The sequence below is a fragment of the Harpia harpyja genome, chromosome 5 (genome assembly GCF_026419915.1).
Source record: "Harpia harpyja isolate bHarHar1 chromosome 5, bHarHar1 primary haplotype, whole genome shotgun sequence".
In the NCBI taxonomy this organism is placed as follows: Eukaryota; Metazoa; Chordata; class Aves; order Accipitriformes; family Accipitridae; genus Harpia; species Harpia harpyja.
Window position 1 is genome coordinate 42,603,161 of NC_068944.1, and position 25,373 is coordinate 42,628,533.

General features: G+C 39.3%; 1 protein-coding gene across 1 annotated transcript in view; it reads right to left on the reverse strand.

The window, feature by feature from the left end:
• The window catches only part of SLCO5A1 (solute carrier organic anion transporter family member 5A1), a 75,450-nt gene that overhangs the window by 30,216 nt on the left and 19,861 nt on the right, over positions 1-25,373 (reverse strand). The window contains exons 2-3 of the mRNA XM_052787469.1: positions 11,107-11,239; positions 4,406-4,632 (exon numbers count right to left, since the gene is read on the reverse strand). Coding sequence (XP_052643429.1) covers positions 4,406-4,632; positions 11,107-11,239 — 360 coding nt within the window. The remainder of the gene's footprint in view (positions 1-4,405; positions 4,633-11,106; positions 11,240-25,373) is intronic.

The following is a 25,373-nucleotide window of genomic DNA, read 5'->3' on the forward strand; positions in this document are numbered from 1 at the left end:
ACCATTTAATATATTTTCTTTTACCCCTGTTCCTGTACACCTAGCCCAAGGCAATTCAATGAATATAAATGGGAAATAAACCATCCCAGTCTACAGCACTGTCCTCTTCTGGTCCATCAGCGAAGCCCCTTGTAAGGGTGATGCAGATATTAGCTAAAGGACCTCCTTTCTGCTGGTGCTCCAAGCCTGGACAACACTATCCAAGCCTGCAGCTTTGAAGGAGGCTGCCTCCACACCAAGGTCTCAGGGGCAGCTTCTGCTCTTGCACAGTACAAAGCAGAGCCAAGATTTGAGAGAGAATTTCTGGATTGTTTATCAGAATGGAAATGAGCATTTTCAGTCACACACAACTACTTCAAATATATTCTGCATGGAGCTAATCATTAAATTCTAGAATAATATTTTGCCATGTATTTCATTTCATTATCTACTCACATACCATTTAAACAACCTCATTCAACTCAATTCCTCAAGCATTTTCAGGACATGCCTTAAGTACCTGGGTGGTGGCCAGATCATTGAACAGCCCCTAATATCCCATCAAGAGTAGGGAGGTTCAGAGCGAATTTGATCTGATTATTACTTTTATTAATTTGATTTAGAGCAGCTCCTCAAGGCTCCAGCTAACACTGCTCATCACTGCACGGGGCCATGCCAACCTTTTCTATTTCGAGCTCTTCAAGATGGCCTAAGAAAGGACAAGGGGGGAGCGACTCGCTCAAGGTCAGTGGCACAGCAGGATCTCCAGCCCACAGTCTGCTGAACTCTCTGACATTTATAGTGCTCACTAAGCACCCACACACACAGACCACAGTCTCCTCCTCCTCTTCTGATCCCTGCCAACTAATCTTCGGGTACTGCAGAAACTCCAGTCCGGATCCTTGGGGAAGCACTGCAGTGGGCTTACCCTACAGCCACAAGCCCCTCAGGAGTTTCTTTTACCTTTGCTGATGCCCTGACAAGCGTCATTATCCTGTCTCTGTCCCTGGCTACGACTGACTGGGAAGGGCATACAACAGCTCGTAGACTTGAAAAGGCAGACAGGAATATTCCACATTTAAGAAAGGGCTGTACATAGGGACAAAACTCAAAATGTTAAAAAGAACCCCAAAGACTACAAAATACGTGTAATTAATTAACACCCCTCAGAATAGATCAGTACATTTTAGGTAATACATACATTTGCTTTCTTTACACTGCTCCTTTATTCAATTGCACAGTAAGTTTCATTATAGTGATAAGTAAAAGGGACTGCAGATACAATTTCCATGGTACAAACCCCTAAGGGTATCCATGTAATAAATGAAAACAGTGTTTTTTCCTGCTCAGGCTCATGATTTATCTGCTTGCATGGGATTGAACTGTGGCTTCCTCATTATAAATCTCCTCTAGCTCATGTTGTCTACACTACCTCTATTTCTCCCAATAAACTACATCCAATTTTCTTCCTCCTGTGACCTATTTAATGTTTTATTTAATACTTTTGATACCTGCCTCAGAAGCATTCTCCTCATGTTTTTTACTGGCAACATAAATAAGAAAAGGCTGAATTCCAAGCCCTTGCATCTCAAAACATGAGAAAAACCAAAGATGTATCTGTATTTTTATCTGATCTCACCTCTACTGTGGGCCAAAATAAAGCTCAGGTCACTGAAGTTGGAGGTTACTTGCAGATGGAGCCAGTTTGGGTTTATTTCTTCAGCCTATACTAGCAGCCATTGCAGGAAAAAGGACCCCGGCCCCCTCCCATCATGCCTTTTTGATTCCTTTTCATTCATTTAGAGAACTAACTAATGTGAAATTAGGACAAGTTACAGCAGGACAAGAACCATTTTGCCAGCTTCCCAGGTAAGACAACATCATTATCAGAAGATCAAAACAAACAGTTTCTTTCCTGAGACTTTCCTTACCTAAGCTGCACGGATTTTACAGACTTTAATGGCACTGACCTCTGTCATGGCAGACTACAACATCACTGATATTTATTAGTACAGAACAGAAGACGTGACCTACTAAAATCATCAGTCTTCCAGCTACTGCCTAAGCAGAGTTTCTGCCCATCATGCTATAAAAAGATGAAGCCCTGAAATTCAATGAGAAGTATAAAATGTACATTGCATCTCAGAAGAAGCAATGCTAAATGACTTACACACATGCAATCCTTTTTTCCTTCTCATCATAAACAAAATTACCTCAACTGAGAAGCTTGAGGCATGATCTCATTCCATAAAGCCCACTTAAACTTGAAAAATAATTAAATGATGGCGCATTCCTGCTGCAGGCCCTCTTTGCTAGGGTAAATGACACCTAATGGGAAAGCTATTATCAGCTTATAGCAAAATACTTTTCTCTATGTTATCTTGACTCGCTTGGTATCTTTCTGACATGTGGAATACAATGCTGCTTCTCATTGTTCCACGTGGTGAAGTTTCTTCTCCAGAGAAAATGAAGCTTTGTATATGAAAAGCTCTACTTCTGTAGCTCCATTAATACATTAATATAGGATTTCGTAGAAGGTATGGTACACATTTAGGCAAATACATGTCAAAGAAACACATACTAAAATGAGATATACAGAAGTTTTCATTTCTGTGAAAAAAAGTACTAGGAAACATTCTCCTAGGAGAATACTTGTTTTCTGTGTATCTGTGCCTGTAGTGACATTACATGACCTGGAAGGTAAAATTATGTACAGAAACAGAGAACCAACATCAGCAAACTCATCCAGACACAGAGTTTGTCTGAATACCTGTATCTCTTCCAGGCACACCTACAGGATGAAGCAGTCCCTCTGCTGTGACATTGCCTGCAATGATTAGGAAGGAGCCCAGCAAAGACTGAACTCCCCTTTCCCACCTCCCTAAGTTAGTAAGAAAACCTTGACAGGAGTAGCCCTGAACTACTTTTGCTAATCAGAGGTGGGTAGGTACCTAATCAGTAGGTTTGAAGGCCAAAAAACCCCACAACTAGCTCTATGGATTTAGGAGAAAACATTATGTATGGGGACTCATAAATATGGGGAATAGAGAGTCTTCAAAGGAGGAAGTAGACAACATGCTTTTCTTGCTACTTCAACACTTTTTTAGCTACTTTGCAAACAAAGGGAGAACATGGTTCTGAAAGATCTGATATTGCAGGTTTACCTTGCTTGCTCTGTGCCTTGATTAAGATGCTGTTTTGTAAGCAAATAAAATCACCACAAGCAAATTCTGCTCTCCTGTTTTTTTCTTTACTTCCATAGAAATTAACAGTAACCTTAGATACCCTGAGAGTACAGATGCAAATGCAATGTAGAGCAAATCAATATGCATGTGGGCAAACATTACTTAGAATTACACTGGTTTTAGTCTAAAACCAGCACACTGGTTTTGCTAAGGCTTGCGTACTCAATATAAAGAGTGATCATAAATGTGTCATTAAAAAATCTGCCATTCATTATAACCTGGACTGATACTCGATGAAAAAGTAACACTAATGTTCATGTCAACAAACAAAGGAAGTTTTGAGTTCAAATTACATCTAACGGTACACATGACATTTCATGGTTTCTCCTAGCCCCACTGCATTCATCAGGTTACCACAAAATGGCACAACCAGAATTCCTATCATGGAATCCAAGGAGGACACGACAGCATTGACAACACAATGGCATTAAGGCACATTCATTCTTGTCCTATACCATTCAATATTATGACACTGTTAAACATACATTGTCAACTCCAAATGTATATGCTTCACATTAATTAATTTTTAACAACACTGCCCTTCTTCCCATGGCATTTTACCAATGATTACTACTTACTGTTAAGATTTCACATTAATGGTTTACTTCTTGAATAAAATAAAAATCTCTATTACTTGTCAATCTTTTGATCTCTTCTTGTTTCAAAATTTACACAGGTTTCATTTGTCCTAGCCTTCTGGAAATAAATAGCTTGCAGTACAAAATAGTCAGGAAAGGCATATGAAACAAATAATCTTTCTCAATTAACTTACCCAAATGCATGAATGTAATTGAACCCACATACTAGAATTCTTTTTACTTGTTTCACTTGTATTTTAGAAGAGCACTTTATTCTATGAAGGACAGCTTACAGCAAGTAGGACAGTTACAAACTGTAAGGTGACAAATACGTCTGGTAATAGAGGTCCTATAACTATAAGAAATTGGCTACCTGCTTGTTACAGGTGCACATTAAACACTTCAATAATTTGAGTAAATGGATGTCTTACACTCATCACTGCATTTTGTAATTTTACAGGATGACCATCTATTATAATCTCAATAGCAAAACGTAGTATTAAATACAGGATGTCAGAACTCTGCCTTCAATTACACTCATACAATCCTAGATGATCTTGTATACAAAATTTAAAGCATTTAAAAATTAAAAACAAACCTCACCTTTAACATTCTTTCCAAATCCCATAGAGGCAGGAACTGCACTGTCTGCTTGTATTTTACTATTTGTTTTCTCTTTCATCACCTCATCATCACTTGAAACATCATCAGAGTTCATCTTCTTTTTCTTTTTCTTTTTTTTATGTCGAGGAGGAAGCTTTTTCGGAAAGGTAAACATGGGAAATATCACAAGGAGCATTGCAATGGCACAAAGGAGAAATCCACTCCACCTAATGCCAGAAGACAGGAACAGAAATGAAAGCCAATGCATTACATGAAATAAGACCCCAAAAATTATTATTACAGGCTGTGCTGGCTGGAAAGACATATTTGCAAAATATGGAACATCGACATTAAGAGTAAAGGATTGAAGTGGGAGAGAGCCTTCACTGCACTAAAACCCTTAATTAGAAGATGTTTCTGTTGGCTTGTCTACTGATAAAGGTATTTATCCAGAACCGCCAAATATTATGAAATAGTGTCAGCTTTGAGTTCCCGTAAATTTTCACTTTTGGTAATTACTCAGTACTCAGTGCTGAGAAGTAGATACTTGCTTTTACTTTGCCTTTCTTGCATAATCCCAGTAAAGCAATACAGTATTCCTTTGGAGAACATGAAAAAAGTTATCCATGGCATGAGAAGATAAAATGTCCAGATGGATACATCAGGGCTAAATCTGTTCTGCTTTCCAGTGCCTACCTCTCACTGCCCTGACTGTCCAATTCTCTCTCTTCCCAATGAAGAGCTTCCAAAACCTGATTGTAAACAACTGATGTGTTGCAGTTCATGCTAGGGTTTATGCCTAAAACGTTGCAGCTCTGTTCTGTGACCACAACCTGCAATATCCCTTCACAAAGAATTTCCTCTGTCTTATAAGAACGGGATATAAACAACGCTGCAATGACCCCTTGGCTCACACAGAATGACTTGGGACATACCCACAGAAGAGGCAATGTATGGGATGCCAGGAAAGCACCCTTTAGACTGCAGGCATACAGTTATCCTCCCTCAGGCCAAGAAGCTTAATGAACTTTACCACAGCAACACAGAGGGGCAAAAGGGCCTTACTAGAAAATACTCTAGAGTTAACCTTCTGCAGTCAGAAGGCTGATAGTAGAGTATCAGATAACATAACTTCTCCTGTAAGTCCATCTTGCAATCAAAGACTACAGGTAAACATGGATAAACTCACATAGATGCTTCCATAAAGGACAACCTCAGAATTCACCCACAGAGTTCCTCCCATGTACTGAAAGTGCAATTCTCACTATGTACTAATCTAATTGTACTGGGTTTATGTGGCAAGGTTTTGGTAGCAGGGTGGGGGCTGCAGGGGTGCTTCTGTGAGAAGACACCACGAGCTGCCCCCACGTCGGACAGAGCCAGCTCCAGCCAGCTCCAGCCAGCTCCAAAACAGATCCACCACTGCCCAAAGCTGAGCCCATCAGCAATGCTGGTGACACCTCTGTGGTAACTGGAAAGGGTAGGAAAGGGTAAAAAACGTTGCAGAGCAGCTGTGTGAGGGGAGTGACAAAATGCAACAGAACCAGCCCTGCAGACACCAAGATGAGAGAAGGAGGGGGAGGAGGTGCTCCAGGTGCCAGAGCAGAAAGTCCCCGCAGGCCCAGGGGAAGACCACGGTGAGGCAGGCTGTCCCCCTGCAGCCCATGGAGATCCACGGTGGAGCAGATATCCACCTGCAGCCTGGGAAGCCCGCGCTGGAGCAGGCTCCTGGCAGGACCTGTGGACCCATGGAGAGAGGAGCCCACGCTGGAGCAGGTTTTCTGGCAGGACTTGTGACCCCGTGGGGGACCCACGCTGGAGCGTGAAGGACTGCACACCATGGAAGGGACCCATGCTGGAGCAGTTCGTGAAAGACTGTCTCGCATGGGAGGGATCCCACGCTGAAGCAGGGGAAGAGTGTGAGGAGGAAGGACCAGCAGAGATGAAGTGTTATGAACTGACCGCAATCCCCATTGCCTGTCCCCCTGCACCACTCAGGGCGGAGGAGTTAGAAGAGTCATGAGTGCAGCTGAGCCTCGGAAGAAGGGGAAGGTGGGCAGAAAGTGTTTGTAGTTTTGTTTTTAATTCTTACTATCTTACTCTGTTATTAATTGGCAATAAATTAAATTAATTTCCCTAAGTCAAGTCTGTTTTGCCCATGATGGTAATTGGTGAGTGTTCTCCCTGTCCTTATCTTGACCCACAAGCTTTTCATATTTTCTCCCCCTGTCCTGCTGAGGAGGCGGAGTGAGAGAGCAGCTGGGTGGGCACCTGGCAGCCAGCCAAGGTCAACCCACCACACTAATCTACACTAGTGTTTGGAAGTTTCAGTGAAGTTAATCATGTTACTGTGATACCAAACCATAATGATAAAAGACTGAAGTTCTTTGCTTTCAAATCACAGTTTACAGAACAATTTTTACATTTTTTGTACGTCCTTTACACTTAGAAAAGGAAGCTACAACAGGAAACTACTAATTATTTATTTGTTCAAACTTTAAACACTTAGAAGTATTGAGTAGACAGGATTATTTACACAAGAAACAAAACATTTGGCCTCATATTTGTAATGCAAACATATTGCAAATTTTTAAATGAAGACAAATTCATATGCATGTGCAATGGTTTGTGTGGTAAATGGTTATGCAAAGGCAAACACCAAACAAACAGCCATGTGTAACACCATTTTTGTTAGAAAGATTGTGCGGAAGCTTCCGTGAGGCAAATCTAAGTAACTGAAAGTTTTGACTAGTTTGGGTATTATGTAAACAGAAAATCCTCTATTCATTCATTTTAGCTGATAACATGCATGGATTAGAAACCAGACTTTTAGGATTAGTCAGCACTATCAGGCAGGGAATAAATCAGTAGACTGTATAAAAATGTAGTAACATCGCTTTCAGGATCTCAAAAGCAGAAGGTGAAAAGGCACTGATCAAAGAAACAATCTGTGGCAAAAATACACAGAAATCTGAAACAACCCACTCAGTGGGAAACAGCAAAGGAGACAGGGCCTGTGCTGTAGCACAAGATGAAATTCAAATTCAAAGGCACCATTATGGCAGCATACCAAATGCTGGAGATGTCACAAATGCAGCACTGGATGCAATTATCTGCACTGCCTACACTTCACATATTCCTGCAGAAATATTAAAGAACTGGAAAACAGAAAAAAGACGATATCAAAAATAATAAGGACACCTACAATGGGAAATGAAAGGTCAGAACAGGATCTGTATTAATTAAAAAGCCCTTATTTTCTGTCTTCTAAAGTCAAAGAAAATATGCAAAAGAATACCTCAAAGGCATCTGCACAAGCCCTAGGAACTCAAATAAAAGCAATTAAAGCTAAGGAAGGACCAGACAGTGCTGGAGGAATTCCTTTAAACTTCCTGTGTTGAATGCCAATGAAAGACTATATGGGAAGATCCAAGCATTAAACAGAATCAGAACTAGGCAAACACTCAGAAAAGTGTCAGCAAAAGAAAATTTGATTCAAAGCACCTGACAGACTGCCAGGGGCTATTCTACAACTAATGAGATCCCTACATAGCACATTAACAGTTCTCGAAGACAACAACATGATAGATGATTTCTAACATATCCCTACAGTTACAACATTTGAATAAAAAGCAGTTTTAAACATTTGATGGGCTGGCATAGACAGCTGGCCTGTAATTTAGCCCAGAGCACCTACAGAAAGCCCAGGTGTGCAAAATCCAGGAGTGCAAACCCAGTTCTGTGAAACTCAAGGAAGAATGAGATCAGAAATAACCCTGAGAAATAACCACTTACTTTGTTTATCAGGTTTCACAAGAGAGAAACCAAGTTACCTGTCCTGCATATATGCAATATACCTCTTAGAAAGGAACAGCTTAAGTAAAAAATAGGCTTTACTGCAATTTTTGTTGTCATATATCATAGCTGCTGTACTCACTCTTTTGTCTGTAATCATTACCTCCTTTAAGAATGGAATTTTTTCACAGGATCCCTGCATTAAGTTAGAAACCTTACAGCTATAATAAAGGAAAGATGGGAATCAAAGACACTAATTTACTTCAAAGGAGACAGACTGAGAAATCTCAAATATGACTGCCCATTAACTTATCTCAACGGCACCCTACTTTTAAAAAGCGTGTCAGCTGAAGTAAGTGCTAGACTACTCTCATATTTCAAATTGTTAGATTACATAAATAAAAATAAACTTGGCCATGCAGCACTTCCCTGCAAGGAGAAAATGTCACGGTCCCAGAAAATAGATTTCATTGGAATGAAAGTCTACACTTTCAGAGCTCTCTGCAACCGGGCAGTCAGTGAGTAGCAAGGGACAAAGGACCAATCCTCACACTGTGAGAGTCTTCATTTTAATGGGTAGATAAAGCTTCAGACAGAGAAAAGAGAATGAGATGCAGATGGTACGAACACCATCAAACTTTTATGAGAGGCCACCACAGATTGTGAAACAAATTACCAGAGAACAGATAGCAGGGCATTTTTCTCTTCAGAAATTAAAGAGAGAAAAAACTGAGAGCGCCAAAAATGAAATGAGTAATACAAGGACCTCGAACACCCTTCAGGGAAAGCCAATTTCTACAGATTTAATCAACATGACGGAAAAAGGAAACTTTGAATGACTTTTCCTTTTCTACGCTGGCTGGAATATGACTTTTCTGCTGCGATCCTACAACAGCTGATTTCCTGCCCTTGCTTCAGTCATATATGCATCACTTCTGCTGGCATCCCTGTGCAAAACTGAAATCACCAAGATACTTTGTTCAGGTGACATTAAACACTGGAGATATATAAAATGCATTTAGCAATTTGACATAAAATCTTCTGAATGCCCAACTAGGCTCTTTTCCCGATTTTGCTTGCAAGGCCTGGTACAATAGATGTTCTCAAAGCCCACCCACAGAAATGGCTGTAATAGGTGACTTCTCACCACTTTTGCCATGGAGCTCAGGGATTACAGCATTCCCATAGGACATCAGGGATCCATCCCTGGCACTGGGCATCCACCCCTGCCACTCACTCTTTTGAGGGAGGGTAGTTAAACTTGTAATTCACAAGCAAGGACAGGCATTTTTTTGCCTGATCTCTCTCATACATTTGGCTATGACAACATTGCACATATATCCAAGCTAGCTTTAAACATGCAGTAGCAGCCATCCATCTGCTGTGGCATAGACCCTGGTGCAAATGGCCCAAGAAGTGGCAAACTGATGTGTCTGTGCTGCTTTGGTTATTTTACCTTCACCCAAGCTGTTTTAAGTTAAAACTCACACAGGTATGCCCACATCATAAGGCAGTTGTATCAGTGGTTGCATTATAGATAAAGTCAAAAGCTTACCCCTCACTCATATAGCCCCACTGATTTCAATTAACAAATATATTTATGGGCCTGCTCATGATTTCTGTTGAAAAGTACTGATCAGATGCTGATTACCAGTTCTGACATGTCCTTAAAAATACAAGAAACGTAAGAGTTTTACAAAGAATGTATAATATTTGGCTTTCATTTCAAATCTTTTATTCAGGAATACTCAAAGCACATTTTTGACACTGCAGCACATTCACAGGACAAATCTTTTCTGTGAGATAAGTCAGTATATACATGAGAGCACAGAGTCGTTAACCCCAAGGTCACAGGTTAACGGAGCACTCAAGTTTGCCTTTCTCCCACTGAAAATTCGGCTAGACAGTCCTGTGCAGCAATGCTCTTGGACTAAGACAAATAAAGCAGTGATAAATCTCCAAAGGTTTAAGAACACTCCAAAGAGAGAATTTTTCACATCAAACTGTCAGGAGAGATCACTGCAGGATAAATAGAAATGGATACGATCTGACTGCAATGGCACAGTGACAAACACTAATCCAGTGCATGAGAACTGACACTGCACCCTACACTTACGAAGTAGAGGTCTGCTCCTGGGATAATGAACTTAAGTCTTTTCTGCACTTGCACAAAAATTTCAAGGCAGATTTATGAATTATCTGAGAAAAGCCAGTTAAAGACTCCTCAAGACCTGCTTCCTCAAAGAGGTATTTTCCAAGGAGGCCACATACCAAAGGCTGCCCAAAGAAATCAGCTAACGATTATGGCCATTACATCTCAGCGCTGCTGGAAGCCTACTATTTACTAGAGAGTACTGTGATGGTTTGCATCATCTGCTGCCTAAACATGAGCCATCACCCTGAGAAACAAGACTGGAAAGGCCATGTTCTGACCCCATTCAATCTCCTTCTCCTAGACCAGCGTAAATGAAGTCTACCATTTCTCATCTGGGCAGCAGAGCTCAGCGTTTCTTGCTGCCTGCTTTGGAAGACCAAAGAAAGGATTAATCCACCTTCCAGCAGGAAGGGCTTGGCCCTGGGCAACAGTGATCCTTGATGGTTTCCTGCAACATGGATATTCTGTCCTGCCATCCCTGTGCTGAGGACTGTCAGTCAGTGCCCACAGTGGTCAGAGCCAGTCCTGGAACAGCCAAAAGCAGAAGGTTTTCCATGCAATGTGCCCATGCACTTCAGCAGAAGTGTTCCCTCTCTGTCACAGGCTAGTGTGTAGTAATCGACAGAAACCTCCTCTTCCTTGGCCTCCTGCTACAACCTTCAACTAGCCCTCAAGGGATATGACTGCCCAACCTGTCTCAATTCCTCACCAGCAATTTAGAGAGTAGTTTCGAAAAATGGTTGACCCTTACCAGTTTCCAATGAATCGGGGATCACTCTGGTCAATATAAACAGTTGTCCTAGGATCAACATAGAAACCAATAAGAAGTCCTCCTAGTAAGTATCCAGCTGCAGGACCAAGTGCTCCCATTACGTACATGATGGCTGAGGAAATAAAAGGTCAGAGTTGTACATCAACAAAATAATGTTTCGTTAGTTATTTACACATAAAATCCAAAAGTAAAAGATGCCTCTTAAAGCAGGAAGTTTCATACCCCAGAACCTTTAGAGCCCTTTTTGCAATCTTCAAAGGCAGCAACTTCTGCATAAGTAACGTATTGGTAAGAAAACTGCTGTTTTCTGTATGTTTTCAGTCAAATCATGGATGGAAGTACATATTACTTTGGTATTTTGGATGGAAACCATACTTGACTTTGACAATATTTTTCATATTTGGTAACATTTCCTTTGAATCAAAACAAAATTTAATACATAAATAGAAAAAATATAATTAATGGTAAGCAAACACAAAAGCAAAGGATAAAAATTGTGTTAAGACACCAAAGAACAAAGTGCAACATTCCAGCTTAGTTACCATCAGACCAGATTTAAAAGAACCATCAAAGTTAAGAAATCAAATATTCCTATTCTAGAGATTGACAGAATTATGCTTTTTCTGTGTAGCCATGGACTTGCCCGTTTTACATACTGATACCAGCAGACCATATATACTGTATTTCCTGTGAGACTCCTGCCTTGTTCAGAACATTTGATCTTTAAATTTAAAATTTTAATGCTATTTTAAAAGAAATTTCTCAATTTAAAAAGTTATTAAAATGAAAATAAGTTTCTCGTGTGCAACCACACAGACACACATTTTACAACATCATCACTGAACGTTAGATGACAGCAAAATCCTCATCATTTGGAATAACAGAGTAGGAGATACCAATACAAGGCTCTTATCTGCTGTCTTCTACAAGATGCTCTTCAGAGTGCAGTCTCCAGCCCTGGTCCTTCAGCCATCCACACCAGGGTATGTGTGAGAAAACACCGCAGCTCCCCCTGGTCTCATTTCCAGGTTTTGAAAGCTGGATAATTTAAAGCTGTCATTTGTCTTGCCCTTAAATCTTGGCAATTCCACTCCTTTCCTTTTCTACTTCTGCAAATCCCAAATCAATTTTTGAACTAAGCCAAGGTCAGTTATCACAACCTTAAATTCAGACACCTTTTACAAGATCCGTATGAAGTTAACCCCACCATCAAGACCATAGCTATCTTCCAAAGATTTTTCTCTTATTCCCCTACTCCATCTCTTTCCTTCCTTAATGCATCCTGCAGTACTCATCGCTTCTAAGATGCTTCTGCCCTGCTTCCCGTACTGTCTGGCTGCGAGGAAAGGCAAAAGAGGTTGTAAGGTCTCTGCTATCCACTCACATGTCTGGTACCAGCGAAACCCAAGCTCCAGCAGCACAACACTTGCTCAGCTGCTGCAGACCCACTATCTAGCACATGAAAAAACAATTTATTATCTAATTCTCTGAAAACATCATCTTCACGGCAAAATCTCTATCTCCACATGGTTTCTGTGGACCAGTCTCTCTCCATCGTGGTACGCAGACTCCATCCTTTCTGGTCCCATCCTCAGTCAGGGGACCCTGCTGTGTCTTAGACTGCAGCAGCTGAGGAAGCATAACTGAGTTGTTAGAGCTTGGGTTTCTGTGTTACCAGTTATAGTAAACTATATCTCATGGACAACATAAGCAAAAAGAAATCACTAAATCTGCCTGATTAAACCAAAATAACTTGTACATTTCATCTTATGTTTTGAAAGAAGAGAAAGAAGAAAGAGAACATTCTCAGGACTAAAAAGGGACTGCTATCTGAGAGCTCTATTCCAGGGAAAAAAAAAATCACAGAACCTACCACAAAAGGTGAACTGCCTATAGTAAAAAATGCTTCCAGACTACAAATTGATTAAACAGATTTATCACTTTTCTCTTTTTTAAAACATTTTCAGTTTTTATGAATCTGTAATTTCAAATAATTAGATTTTGCTGAAGTCCTCTTTGCATAATGGTTTCCGGAACTGTGTTCACTATTTAAATTTATTCCAGCCATGTTCCCTTCTGGATTGATTGTAAACAATTCTCTGTATGCCTAAAATGCTCCATTAGACATTGTTACACCGCTCCTTAGCAGTTAAGTGGTTAGATAAACCCCACAGTAACTGTTATTTGCAAAATCCACATCATGAGGAGGGAAAAAAACCCAAACTCCATCCACTATAATAAATTTTGTCCCATAAATGTTTGCTTGGAAAATTGATTCACACAACTACAGCAAACTCAGGTCTCTAAAAAGTTTACATAGGAAACACAAAGGGAGTAAAAGAGTGACCTAATCCATTCATTTCAGTATTCAGAAAAAATACTTATGCTGTATTTATTCAGCTTCAATTCCACCACTGAAAGAGGCAAAATGCAGCCACTGCTTAGGCTTAGAAGCACTACCCAGATGGTGTATTTTGTACACCTGGTAACTTCAGAGGTTTTTCTTCATCAGCAGAAATACCGTACAGTAAAGATAAAAATAACAGTGTACGCCACTGCTCCTTTAGAGGAGGGAATGCTGTCAATCATTTCAGAAGTATTTTAAAATTACTGTATGCTGTTCAGGCTTTGAGATTTTTTTTTAATATAACTTACAGGCAACATGTAACTTTCTGGATCTTTCAGAAAACAGAGAGCCCCCACGTGCCTGGTCCAGGGCAGGAGGAAACCAGTCAGCACATGAGTTCCACGATTGCCATTTTAAGACACTTTGCAGAATCTTCCTCAGCACCTAGTAATGGCCACTATGAGAAACTGAACACCAAGTGCAATAAACTGATTTGGACTTCTAAATAGGACTAAAGATAGAACATGGCAAATAAAAGATTTTGATATTTCAAAATTAAGTACTTGAAAAAATCTGCCCCAAACCTCCAAACCTTGCTGTGGAAGTGAAGGGAGAGCCACCTCCAAGCATCACCCTGGCAGGCTGCTCCAGGGTCCTGGACCATTGAAATTCTGGTCACAGTCCTCACAGCTATGCACCCCAATGTCCAGGAATAGAGAGGTTCGTGATTCCCAAACAGGCCACCAAGATTACTGGATGATATGGAAAGGAAACTTAACTGGAAACAGATTCAGTCAGGACATCATCAAAACTGAACCTACTTCACAAATAAAAAATTCTGTGGAGAACTGTTCCACAATTTTTTCCACTCAGGTCACTAGAAGGTCTCCAGCTTCTGGATGAAAAAGGTTCTGAAACATGTAGATGATGTAGGAGCACCTTCCTTTCAGCCTCCTACCTGGCATTTCAGCTAGCTCTTTTTGGTCCTCCCTCTTAGAACCATGATCTGGGATCTTGATCTAGGGAGTTGCACTGATTCAACAACTGAGAAGTTTCAACAACAGAATTAATAAACATTTCTATCAGGAGACGTGCTGGAGTACTGTGATGCAGAGGCAGGCCACATGGTATCCAGATGATTTTTTAAACTGCACTTATGGAAATCCAGGATTTGTCTTTTAACCTCCTAGCCATTACCTTGACTGGTGCTTAGATTTGCAAGCTGCCTTCAAATTTCTTAAGTCATAAAAAACTATGCTATAAAATAGCAGTAATATCTCCTTTCCTGTGGTAAAATAGAGATGATGTACATTCTACAAGCTATAGCTCTACTCCAAACAATAAATCATCTTCAAAAGATAAAAAGAGGAAACTACTGTTAATATAGACATATGGGCTACAACATTCATCTGATTGTCTTCTGATTGGTTTTCATTGAAATGAAAACTTGTACCTCTCAGAGTTACTGCATTAGCCATGCATGTTCAATGCTGGCAAGTCACTGAGTACGCTCCTCTGGAAACGTGGGTCTCTCCAGGAAAAAGCATCTGCAGGTCACCCTCTCCTAGCTGAATTAGAGCCACCTGAGAACTACTCATGACATTCAACACAAGCAGCTCAGACTGGACCTTGCAAGCTTTTCCCCAGAAGCCTGTCATAGCTTGCTGCAGCTGTGATGTAGGATCTTAAGTCTTCAAACCAAAGCACAGGTTAGTCTACTAAAATGACATGGTATTTAAACAAGACAATTTCAAAGTCCAAAGACCTTGCAGATTTTTTAAAGTTTCCCTTTCCTCTGAAGAACTCAGTGCTGTGAGGAGGAGTTTGCATTAGCAAGCATACTCTTCCTCTGGGTACACCTTCTTTTCAGTGACAAGGGATAGCCCTTCCCAGCCCTCCCAAACCTGGTCTTTCAGATCATAGTTCTACCTCTGACATAGACTGTAAGTAAGTAAAAATATCCTGGTTCAGACACAGTTCATTAAGTGCCCATTTGCCCCCATGATATCCAGCTATGATTATTTTAATTCCTGTGAAGTTTTGTACCTGAGGAGCTTTCTGCCTCACAGAGTATGCCCTCAGCATGGCATATTACCTCAGGCACAACACCATACTAGCAAGGCTGTCTAGTTTCAAAACTGCAGCTGGCTATGGTTAGCCAGGCTTAGCCACAAAAGTCCACCACAGCAAAGATGTTGGATGGGAGAGAGAAAGGGAATCAAAGCAACAGTAATTGAATTACACATGGAATTTACCTACCAAAGCAAAATAAGATTAAGCAATGTCATTCTCCTCCACTGAAAAGTTTATCCTGGGACACGTTGCAATGAATGCTGCCATTCTGACAACATTTGATAATATTGTCTATTGGTTCTATTCATAAGAGATTCTTCTTCAACAGAAGAAAGCTTTACACAGAGCCTATTGCAGCAAAGTCTGTATGACTACAGTAAAACAGACTGAATCCTCTACGGGTCCAAAAATCCCTGTGTTCACATCACATGCATGAAATAACTGTTGCCAAAGATTTTATTTTTTGTAATCTACCCACACTATAAAAATATACTGAGACAGAGGTCATAAAAATACTCTGAATATCCTTTTCCTCCTCTAATCACACCAAATGACAACTTCCATACATTTTGCATATGGAAATATGTAACATATGACCCTATGGCATCCTCAAATGCATACAATGTTAACCCTCCAACTGTGCCTTTTTATATTAGTAGTGCTAGTACCAATTAAAGTCACAAGCATCATATTGTGCCTAGATGATCAGAAAGTACACAACATTAGTGGGCTACAACAGGCTGTCTAGCTTCCGGGTTCTAAAAAATCCACTTTGGTTTAAAAAGTGAAAACAAAGGCATATATTGCTCAGTCTCTCTCATCTCCTCTGTGTGCACACACGTGTCACCACACAGAGTTTATCACTGGATGAGGAGGAACACTTCTGAAAGAGCCCATTGTTCAAACCTTGGCAGCACGTCACCGTAGTACAACTGTTCATTTCATACATGTGTAAGGCAAGCAAAATTTGACCTTTATTCTATTTTCAATGAAAGTTTAGAATTTGCAAAATCCTGCAAAAGCATTCTGGAGGTGTACATATATATATATATATATATGCATGTTTTTTCCTGTCAGAATACTATGGCATTTTTGGTAGACTTTGCAGGTAGACTTTGCAGGATACTTTTTAGTGACATAGAAGTACAATCCTTTTATATCTGTAGATTTCAAATTTTTATTCCAAAAACTTAACTGTCATTAGCATGAGGGTATTGATAGGCAAACAGAGATACAAAAGATAAAATTAATCCCCTATAGTCATGGAGTAGGAAGTCCAGAGTATCATTTAATTAATCAAAGCAATAACTCAATGTCCTACCTGCTGAACAACACTCATCCTGAAAGAACAGCACAAGGGAGAATAAAAACAAAACAAAACAAAGCAAAACATTCATGTGAATTTGCAAGAAAAGTCCCATGTTTATAGGCTACCTGTCTATGACCTGAGGAGTGAGCTTTAACAGAAATAGGAAGATGAACTTCATATAATCCCAACTATGTCTCTGTGTGTCAGGAAATTTAGGGGGCTACATAAAAAAAAATACATAGTCACAGGGTTACCACCTGGGATTTTGCAAGCAAAAGAAGCATCACCATGCTCTAGTCCTACTGGCAGCACATTTCCCTGGAAGGCTGAGCTATGCTGTCACTGGAGAATAAGCAGCGGGATATTTCTCTATGGTACTGAGCAGGTTTTAATTTCTGCACAGAACAAAGCTGACAGGTGGAGGTTTCAATGGGGAACATGTCTCAGTTCTCCCCTATTCCTCTCATGCCCCAGCACCATGATGGGGTAGCAAGGGACAAGCAAGCATAAAGCAGCTGCCAAAGAAACACTGCATCCATTCATAAAGGTGTATTTACCTCACCCTCTCTAAATTCACCCACACAGAGGCTACCCAAAAAACCATAAGGTTAAACCACTCTATTGAGCCTGAGGACACAAAACTGAGAGGAGTTGTGAGAAGAAGCCAGGCAGACTTCTCAAAGCTTTTAAGTCAGGAAATCAGTTCACTTCCTTCTTTTCTTCATGAACACACAACCAAGCCTATCTATACATGCTTTAGGATTTTTGCTTTAATGTGGTTATTTGCTCAGGAAAAAACAATGCTTTGAGCATTATTGCAGTTCAGATAATAATGTACAGATCAAATCTTTAAATCATTTCCTTTCAAAATGTATTAGCGTTACCATGACTTTAAAAGTCTCTCAGATCCAGTGCTCCACTCAAAACAATAAACAGAGCAACAAAACTACTCCAGTAGCCTCCCTTGATCTTTGTATAGAATATATTTGTCACTATTTTCAAAGGAAGATTCTACAAATATAGGAGACAAATTTATAGAGAAGCATAGCCAAAACATAATTTTACATGCCTACCATGCAAACTAAAATGAATGGTCCAGCTTACTACTCCATTAAAAAATTGCTGAAAGTTACGTTAAATACAAATATGTTCAGTGAGTTGTCAATGCCAGATGAAAAGCATTACCTTTTTACTTTTCTCTTACAGATTTATTACTAAAATATCATTCATATCAAAACAGGTATCATTCCCTCTCTTAAACAGCTAAGCTGCTTTATGCTTTGTATTCTCCTTTTGTGGTCTTATTCTAAAAATATTACAATCATTTTCACAGGAACCAATTCTAACATCACAAAAAAACAGGAAAAAAAGCCCAAAAAAAACAAGCTAAAACAGGCTGCCTATCCCAAAGTGTACCTCTCACATACACTGTCACTGCAATGCTGCTCCAAGTCACTTGCTATGCTGTGGAGTCACAGTGCCTACAAAGCAATTCATCTTAAATCAAGATTTCACAGACTCAGCACTTGTCTTTAGGTTACACTATCAACAGGTGTGCGCATCCAAGCCAAAATCTGAAAACACTGAAAATATCAGAGAGGAAAGGCTTGCACTTGTACCATGTTATTTCAGCCTTAGAGATACTCGGCTTAAGAAAAGATTGCCCCAAGAAAAACTACTCCAGTGCTTAAAAGGGAGTCTTTATTTCTTTATTCCTAAACCTGAGAACTGTGGAATTAGAAACCCAAGGGGCAAGTGGACACTGTCCCACTCTTTAGAGACAGCTCTTTCATTTGGAAACACAAATATTACTTCTTTTTTTCCTTCAAAATCTGTCTTTTCTCTCTTTGTATTCACCTATAAATAAACATTTGCTGATGATATTACCAAGCATGACTTGTGATTAGTAAGTAAATATGAAAAAGAGACATCTGCTGTAAGAGTTTAGTGAAAACAGCTGCAATTTCTGAGTGCAGTTTCCATATCAGTGTGGTTAACTGAATTTAGACACCACGCATGAGGAAATTCTTAGATCGGATAATTAAGCAAATCAGGCTTTATCAGCTCTATCTGTTCTTAAACCAATTCAAAGGCAAGAACCTTCTGGTGACAGTATTCCAAAAACACATACAACTATCTCTGACTTGAAGCATGTGGAAAGTCCCCACTGATGTGAATCATCATGTGACCAGAGGTAAGCTTGTCTATACTTGCATGATCAGAATCTAAACTGAAAACAAAGATGCTCTAACATTCTTTCCATGGACTAAGAGGCATTGGTCCCCTAAAGAGATGGGTTTTTTTAAAACAGAAGTCTCAACAACTACTTAAATGCATAAATAAGAGAACAATCAAACTGTCCTTCCTAAACTTCCGAGGTGTTTTTCCACATGTAGGGAATTTTGATTTGGAAATGCCCCATTACTAAATTTAGCTCTCAGAGAGATGCACAAACTACTTGTGCTGAATGCAGTAAGACTGTCCAAAGATGCACCGAAAGGCGAAACTTTGCTCTTGGCTGTTATTTTCTGGAAATCAGTTCTCAAAAAAGCTCCACACCTCACCTTCAAGTTTTTCAAGTCTCTTTGCACCATATACATAAGACAACATATCCCAGGAAGGTCTGTGAGTTTCCAGACTCTAACTTTTCAAAAAAGCATGTTTCTTAAAGATGTTTTCTTCTGCAAATACCCTTAAATAATGGTACTAGGCAGAGACGTTGACCCTTCATGTAAATACCTACTGAGTGACTCCTCAGCCCCTTCTGAATTCTTTATCTGTCAGCATCCCAAAGTTACCTTCAATGAAACGTCATAAATGTAATGTTCATTTCCATACAGAAAATTATCTACTGTATATAATCACTAACCTAAATCCTAAGCAAACTACTATTCCAAATTATTTTAAAAGCCTTAACATCCAAAATCCAAGAAATAACTTGTTAGAGAATTTCATGATCTTATTTCTCATTCATTCAAACACTGAAAGCTAAATCCACATAGTGAATTCACCACTCACAGTAGTAGCATCCTTTAAGTCAGTGGGGCTACTCCCACGAGGCAAGCAGGACTTGGCACTTCTGTCCTATTACTCAGTGATGCTCCTAATCAGAGGACGCTGAAGCTGTTGGCTGTCTTTAAGAGATACTGGAGCAGCCTTTTGACTCACAGTCATTCTTTCCCTTAAGTCATGTCAACTGGGAATCTCTCATCTCTGCCTTTTAATTGCTTGGCTTTGTTTTTTTTAATGGTTTGGCAGTTGAGGCTACACACACACATTTAATTTTCATTAGGGACTATCCCCAGGCACGTGCTTACAGACTCTGTTGATCTCAACTTCTTAAAACTAATTTTCATTTCTTTAGTATTACTTCCAACTAAACTGGAGTAAGTCTGGGGCATTCATTTGCATCTCACTCCCTTTTCTTTAGGTTATCATAATTAAAAAATATCAAACAGTGAAACCTGAAATTTGGCCTGCAAGCAGACCTCAACAGGCAGATCACTAATAATCAAATGTAAGAAAGAGACTGAAATATTTTTAAATTCTGTGATTTTAAAAATGCAGTGAGAAAGTTCAGGTCCATAGCTACAAGACCAGCAGAACCTAGCCCAGAAGAGTATTTGAGAATACTGGTATATATCTTAGTGTTATATCATGTTCAGGCAGCCTAACAGCGTAAGCAGACAGGAATGTATCATTCAGGTCCTCTTGTTTCTTTCAGCTGGAAGAATGCACCCACTCCAGGAGGAAAAGCAGGGAAGAATCTGGTGAGATTTATCAGGCACAGGACCAGATTTTAGAGTATGCCATCATGCACCATCGGAAGAACCAGCAATAAGTACCAATTCCTTAGCAAAATCTATGTACATTAAATACCTGATGTCTATGAATCTGGGCTTTACTAGTTATTGTGCACAAACCAGGTAATGGCAGACATAAACACCTGATGTTCAGAGGCAGGTTTGACACACATTTTGCATATTTCATCATTACCCAAAACCAGACCCTTTGTGCCCAGGAAACAAACTGTGAGGAAGAAACAGAGATAGACCGAGTATCTACTGAAAGGGAAGGTTAGGTGCTGACAGTCAAAGAATTTCTACATATATTCACTTTTCCTTTGTCCCACCAGCAAGACAACAGAACAAAGAAGTAAGGGGGGAAATTATTTCAATCATGTTCTCTCAGAATTAATTTCCTTTCAAAAATTGGTTTCTGCCTAGGAGGCACAGGTTAATTATTGAAAATGTTGGTGATAGTTTTTCCCTTGACTACCTCTCGTTAATAGATTGTAAAGAAGGGCAAGCCAAATAGCATTTCTTCTTGTTTTCTTTGTAAATTGCACTTACATTTTCATCTTTCAACGGAAACAACAGGAATTACAGTTCATTACTCACATCTGACTGAAAATCTGCCTGTAAGCAAAAACACATTATTCCAGTAATTTGCAGATGACCCTGTTAGTCTTATTAACATTTATTGTGGTGCTAAAGAAGTTATTTTTCTACATTCAAAAGGCTGAAAGCTGCAATAGCCTCAATAGGAAAAAATATTAAATAACCATTGGTAAAGTGAAATGCAGAACCATATAGCCATATTTGAAACCATATTGAAAATATTATTACAGGTCAAAGAGTCTGAAAAACATTTCCACCCATGTGTAACAGTTATAAATAGTGGAGGCTATTTATTTTGGCTATGGGACAACACTACCATTTTATGAAAACCTCCGAAGTTTCAAAATTTGCTGTTTATTCTCATAGGAACAAACATTGTTTGGGCATTTTCACAAAATTGGAATTATGCTGAAATGTTTGTTTCTGGAAAAAAAACTTGAGCTTTGGGTTCTGTGTAGGGGTCTCTCCTTCCCTATGTCTCCATAGAGGGATCGTAAGATAGACATGAGAGTTCATTCAGCTTCATGTTCTGCTTGGAGACAGCAGAGTTTTTTGCTGCAGCACCAAAATGAGCTTCTTCAACATTCAAGCACAGTCTCCTTATCAACAACAGATGGACGATGAAAACGACAGCCTTGCCTTGTCTTCTCCACCACTGCCCACAACAAAGCAGCTTTTGGATTTGCTGCAACAGCAAGATGTTCTTAATGGCTCTAATCACAACTTCTAATAGAATTAGGGCAGGAGAAGTAAAACCACCTAGTGGGAAATGGTGCTTAGCCAGATCTTCGATAGCCAGGTCTAGATAGCCAGGTCTTAGATCGATATTATCTAAATAACAGGGGAACCCAGGCCATGACAAGCCTGACCACGGACCCCATGGCCTTAGTATCAGCAAAGCAGAAGAAACTTCTGTATATCCCTGTGCCAACACCAAATACCAGGACCACTGTGAGCTTCTGGGCCCTGACTTGGATTCACTGAACTAAAAGACTCCTGGGATTTAATACCTTGAATTAAAGAAGAAATAACCCTGAGTTAGGGAAAGTTACCTTCACCCTTGTGTAGACATCCCAGCCTATGGAGAAATGCCAGCGAGAAATGCCCCAGCACCTCCTTCCTTCCCCATAGTTAAGAAGCTAATGGGTGGACCTTGGAGAAACAAGTTGTTCCCAAACAACCCTGGCACGCTTGCCACAGTCCCATGAAATAGGACAGAGAAGCACAGAGCTGCTGCTGTTGATCCCTGAAAAGGCCCTGCTAAACCAAATAGATCAAGGGATGTGAACTGTCAAAGATATACAAGAAATTTAGAGAAAAAGAAATTAAGATCTCAGAGAGTCATGGAGAAAAGAGGGGAATACAGTTTTGTAAGAAACCAAAAGGAAATTCATTCATATTTTTGCTTTGGACAGAAAACCACCACAGACACCATTGTTAATAATAAACTGATTCTATAAATACATATGATTGCTTAGACCATTTTAGTTAGGGTCCTGAAAGAAATGAATGCACATCTTACAGGGAAAAGTAGATATTGACATGCAAAGTTAATAATCAAATAAAAATTATGAAAATATTGTGGTTTGACATTATTAAGTAATGTGTTTTACATGGTTTGGTTTGGTTTGGTTTTGTCTATCTGTCAAGTAAAAATTACTTTATTTTTTTAAATGCTAACCTGTATTCCTAAATAAAGGTCAAACTAATATAAAGTAAGGTAAATATTTCAACCTTATAAAAAAGAAATCCGTTTTTCTACATTTAAAAAAATATTAAATCAATATATTCCAAAAATCAAGATTTAATTGAATCATAATTTGCCAGAGTGAAACCATCTGAACATCTTTATCAGTGCTACTAAATGGCACAGTTTAAACACCAAGTGCAGCATTGAAAAAGTAATTACTCTTACAAAAGGTTCTCCTTAATGGTAATATTATAATTACATTTGTCTTCCTTTTTAAGATATAAATTGTCACTGTGATTTAGGGCTCCATTTGCAGCTCATTCCCAGTCACAGTAAGATATGTTAATATGTTAATAAAATATAGAAGTATTACTAACTTGCAGTGTTAGCATTTCCAAGAGAAATTTATTTATATTACAGGGATCCTTCCAAGGTATTTCAAAACACCATACATAGCTGATTCACAAAAACTGAAAAATTTAAAATCAGCTATAGTTACTTTCACTAATTAGGTAATTTAATCATTCTGCTGACATCTTTGGGGGAAAATTGGCCAATATCCTTTTATTTGGTCTGCAATTGTTTTAAAGACTGTTCATTCTGTTTCTTTCTCTCTTTTGTGAGTAGAATTAGACATGACAGCTTTGTTCCTCAACTACTTAGATTAGCAGATTATTACACATATTGTTATTCTCCAATAGTAAAGGATGCTTTCACATTTAGCAGACAGACGTGAAAATGTGGGGGCTAGTGGCTACGTACAAATAACTTTCAGCCAACTTTAGGCACACTTTCATAGCAGTAACTTTTTTAACAGGATAACTAACTATACTATATTCCTAGGGATGTGGCAGACTCTCTGTAAATGTGACTGGTTCATTTTAAGCTAAACAGTTTTATATAAATAGAAATTTGCACGGGGTAATGCTGTAATGAAATCTGATTCAACACAGATGTCAGAGTAAATGAACGTAACAGTCCTTTCTGGCCCAATAAAGCATTAAATTATCCCACAAATTCTCTTTTCGTCTCTAACACAGTAGATCTTGCAGAAACAGTCATCATCCTTTGCAAAGAAGGATGCCAGAAGACAAGAAACCTCTTCACCTTTCCTTCCCGGCCATGCTGCCTTGAGAAAGATCCAAAGTCCTTGCCCAGGTAAGGGAAGGACCAGAGCTGGCCCCATGCCCTTTACATATTTCACCAGTGGATCAGTTGCACATTTAGCAGAAGTAGCCCCAGAATGGGTGGCCTCGGTACTGGTTGCGGCAGCCAGGGAACCTCCAGGCTGTCCTGAGGCACCCTGGGGCATCCCTCTCTGCCAGGCCGACCCTGAGAGCACCAAAGAGCAAGAACGCGCCAGAAAAACAGGAGCTGCTACTGATGCCTCGACTCATAGAAACTGCTCAGCCAGGCCAGGCTTAGGAAATAAGTTATGAAGTACCAATGAAAATAAAATATATTTCATGACTTAGATTTTGCTTACTCAAGCAATTCAGTGACCTTTTTTTTCTAGTATCTTTGCCCATTTGCATCCCTTCTCATAGGGAACATGGTTTTGGTTATTTACATTAGGAAGATTCAGTTGGAAGATTACACTTATGTACAAAATCTGCAAACGATCACAGGTTTCTATCAGTTTACCACAAGCAAGTTACTTGTTGAAACTTTAGGCTTATGTTTGCAAAGAAAATTAAATTTGAGCCCTAAATCCCACTGAAATTCATTTAAAGTTGGATCCCTTGACTTCCTTAGGCTCCTTGAGAAATCTTATCCTCAGTTACTAAATTATTCTGACAGAGAGAGAGAAAGAGATTGACAGGGAGGTCCTCGAAGAATGATACTGTAGTTGCTTGGAATAACCATGATTGCAAGTATTACCAGTGGTCTCTGCTGCTGTCAGAGCTTTTCCAAGTCTAATGAAAATTGATCTGGCATCTTTCCACTCTATGGGAGTTTTTTACAACATGTGACAGAAGAGAGATGTCTTCACACACTGCTGGACCCTTAACTACATTTTCAGATTCATACTGATAAATTTGCCAACAAAGCAAGTGGAAGCAACGCAGCTCATAGGCAGAGAAAAAGAGTAAAAATGTTAATCACCAAAAAATGTAAACATCTAGTACTCCTTCAAAGAGCAAATATAAAGCATGCAACACATTTCTATATTGCATGTTATACTTAACTGCAATTGTAATCCATTATACTGATAATTTCAACAAACTATATTGTCATGAGATTAATTTATGACAGTACAGATTAAGTTTCAATACAGCCCTCACAGATATTTATTGAACACATATACTTGAAGATGCGGTGTAAGCCTTAATCTCTTATAAAACAACTAAAGTTATAATGTGAAAGTTGAAATAATCAAATGCGAGAACACCAGCAATAAAACTCTTGAATTTTCAATCACTGTTT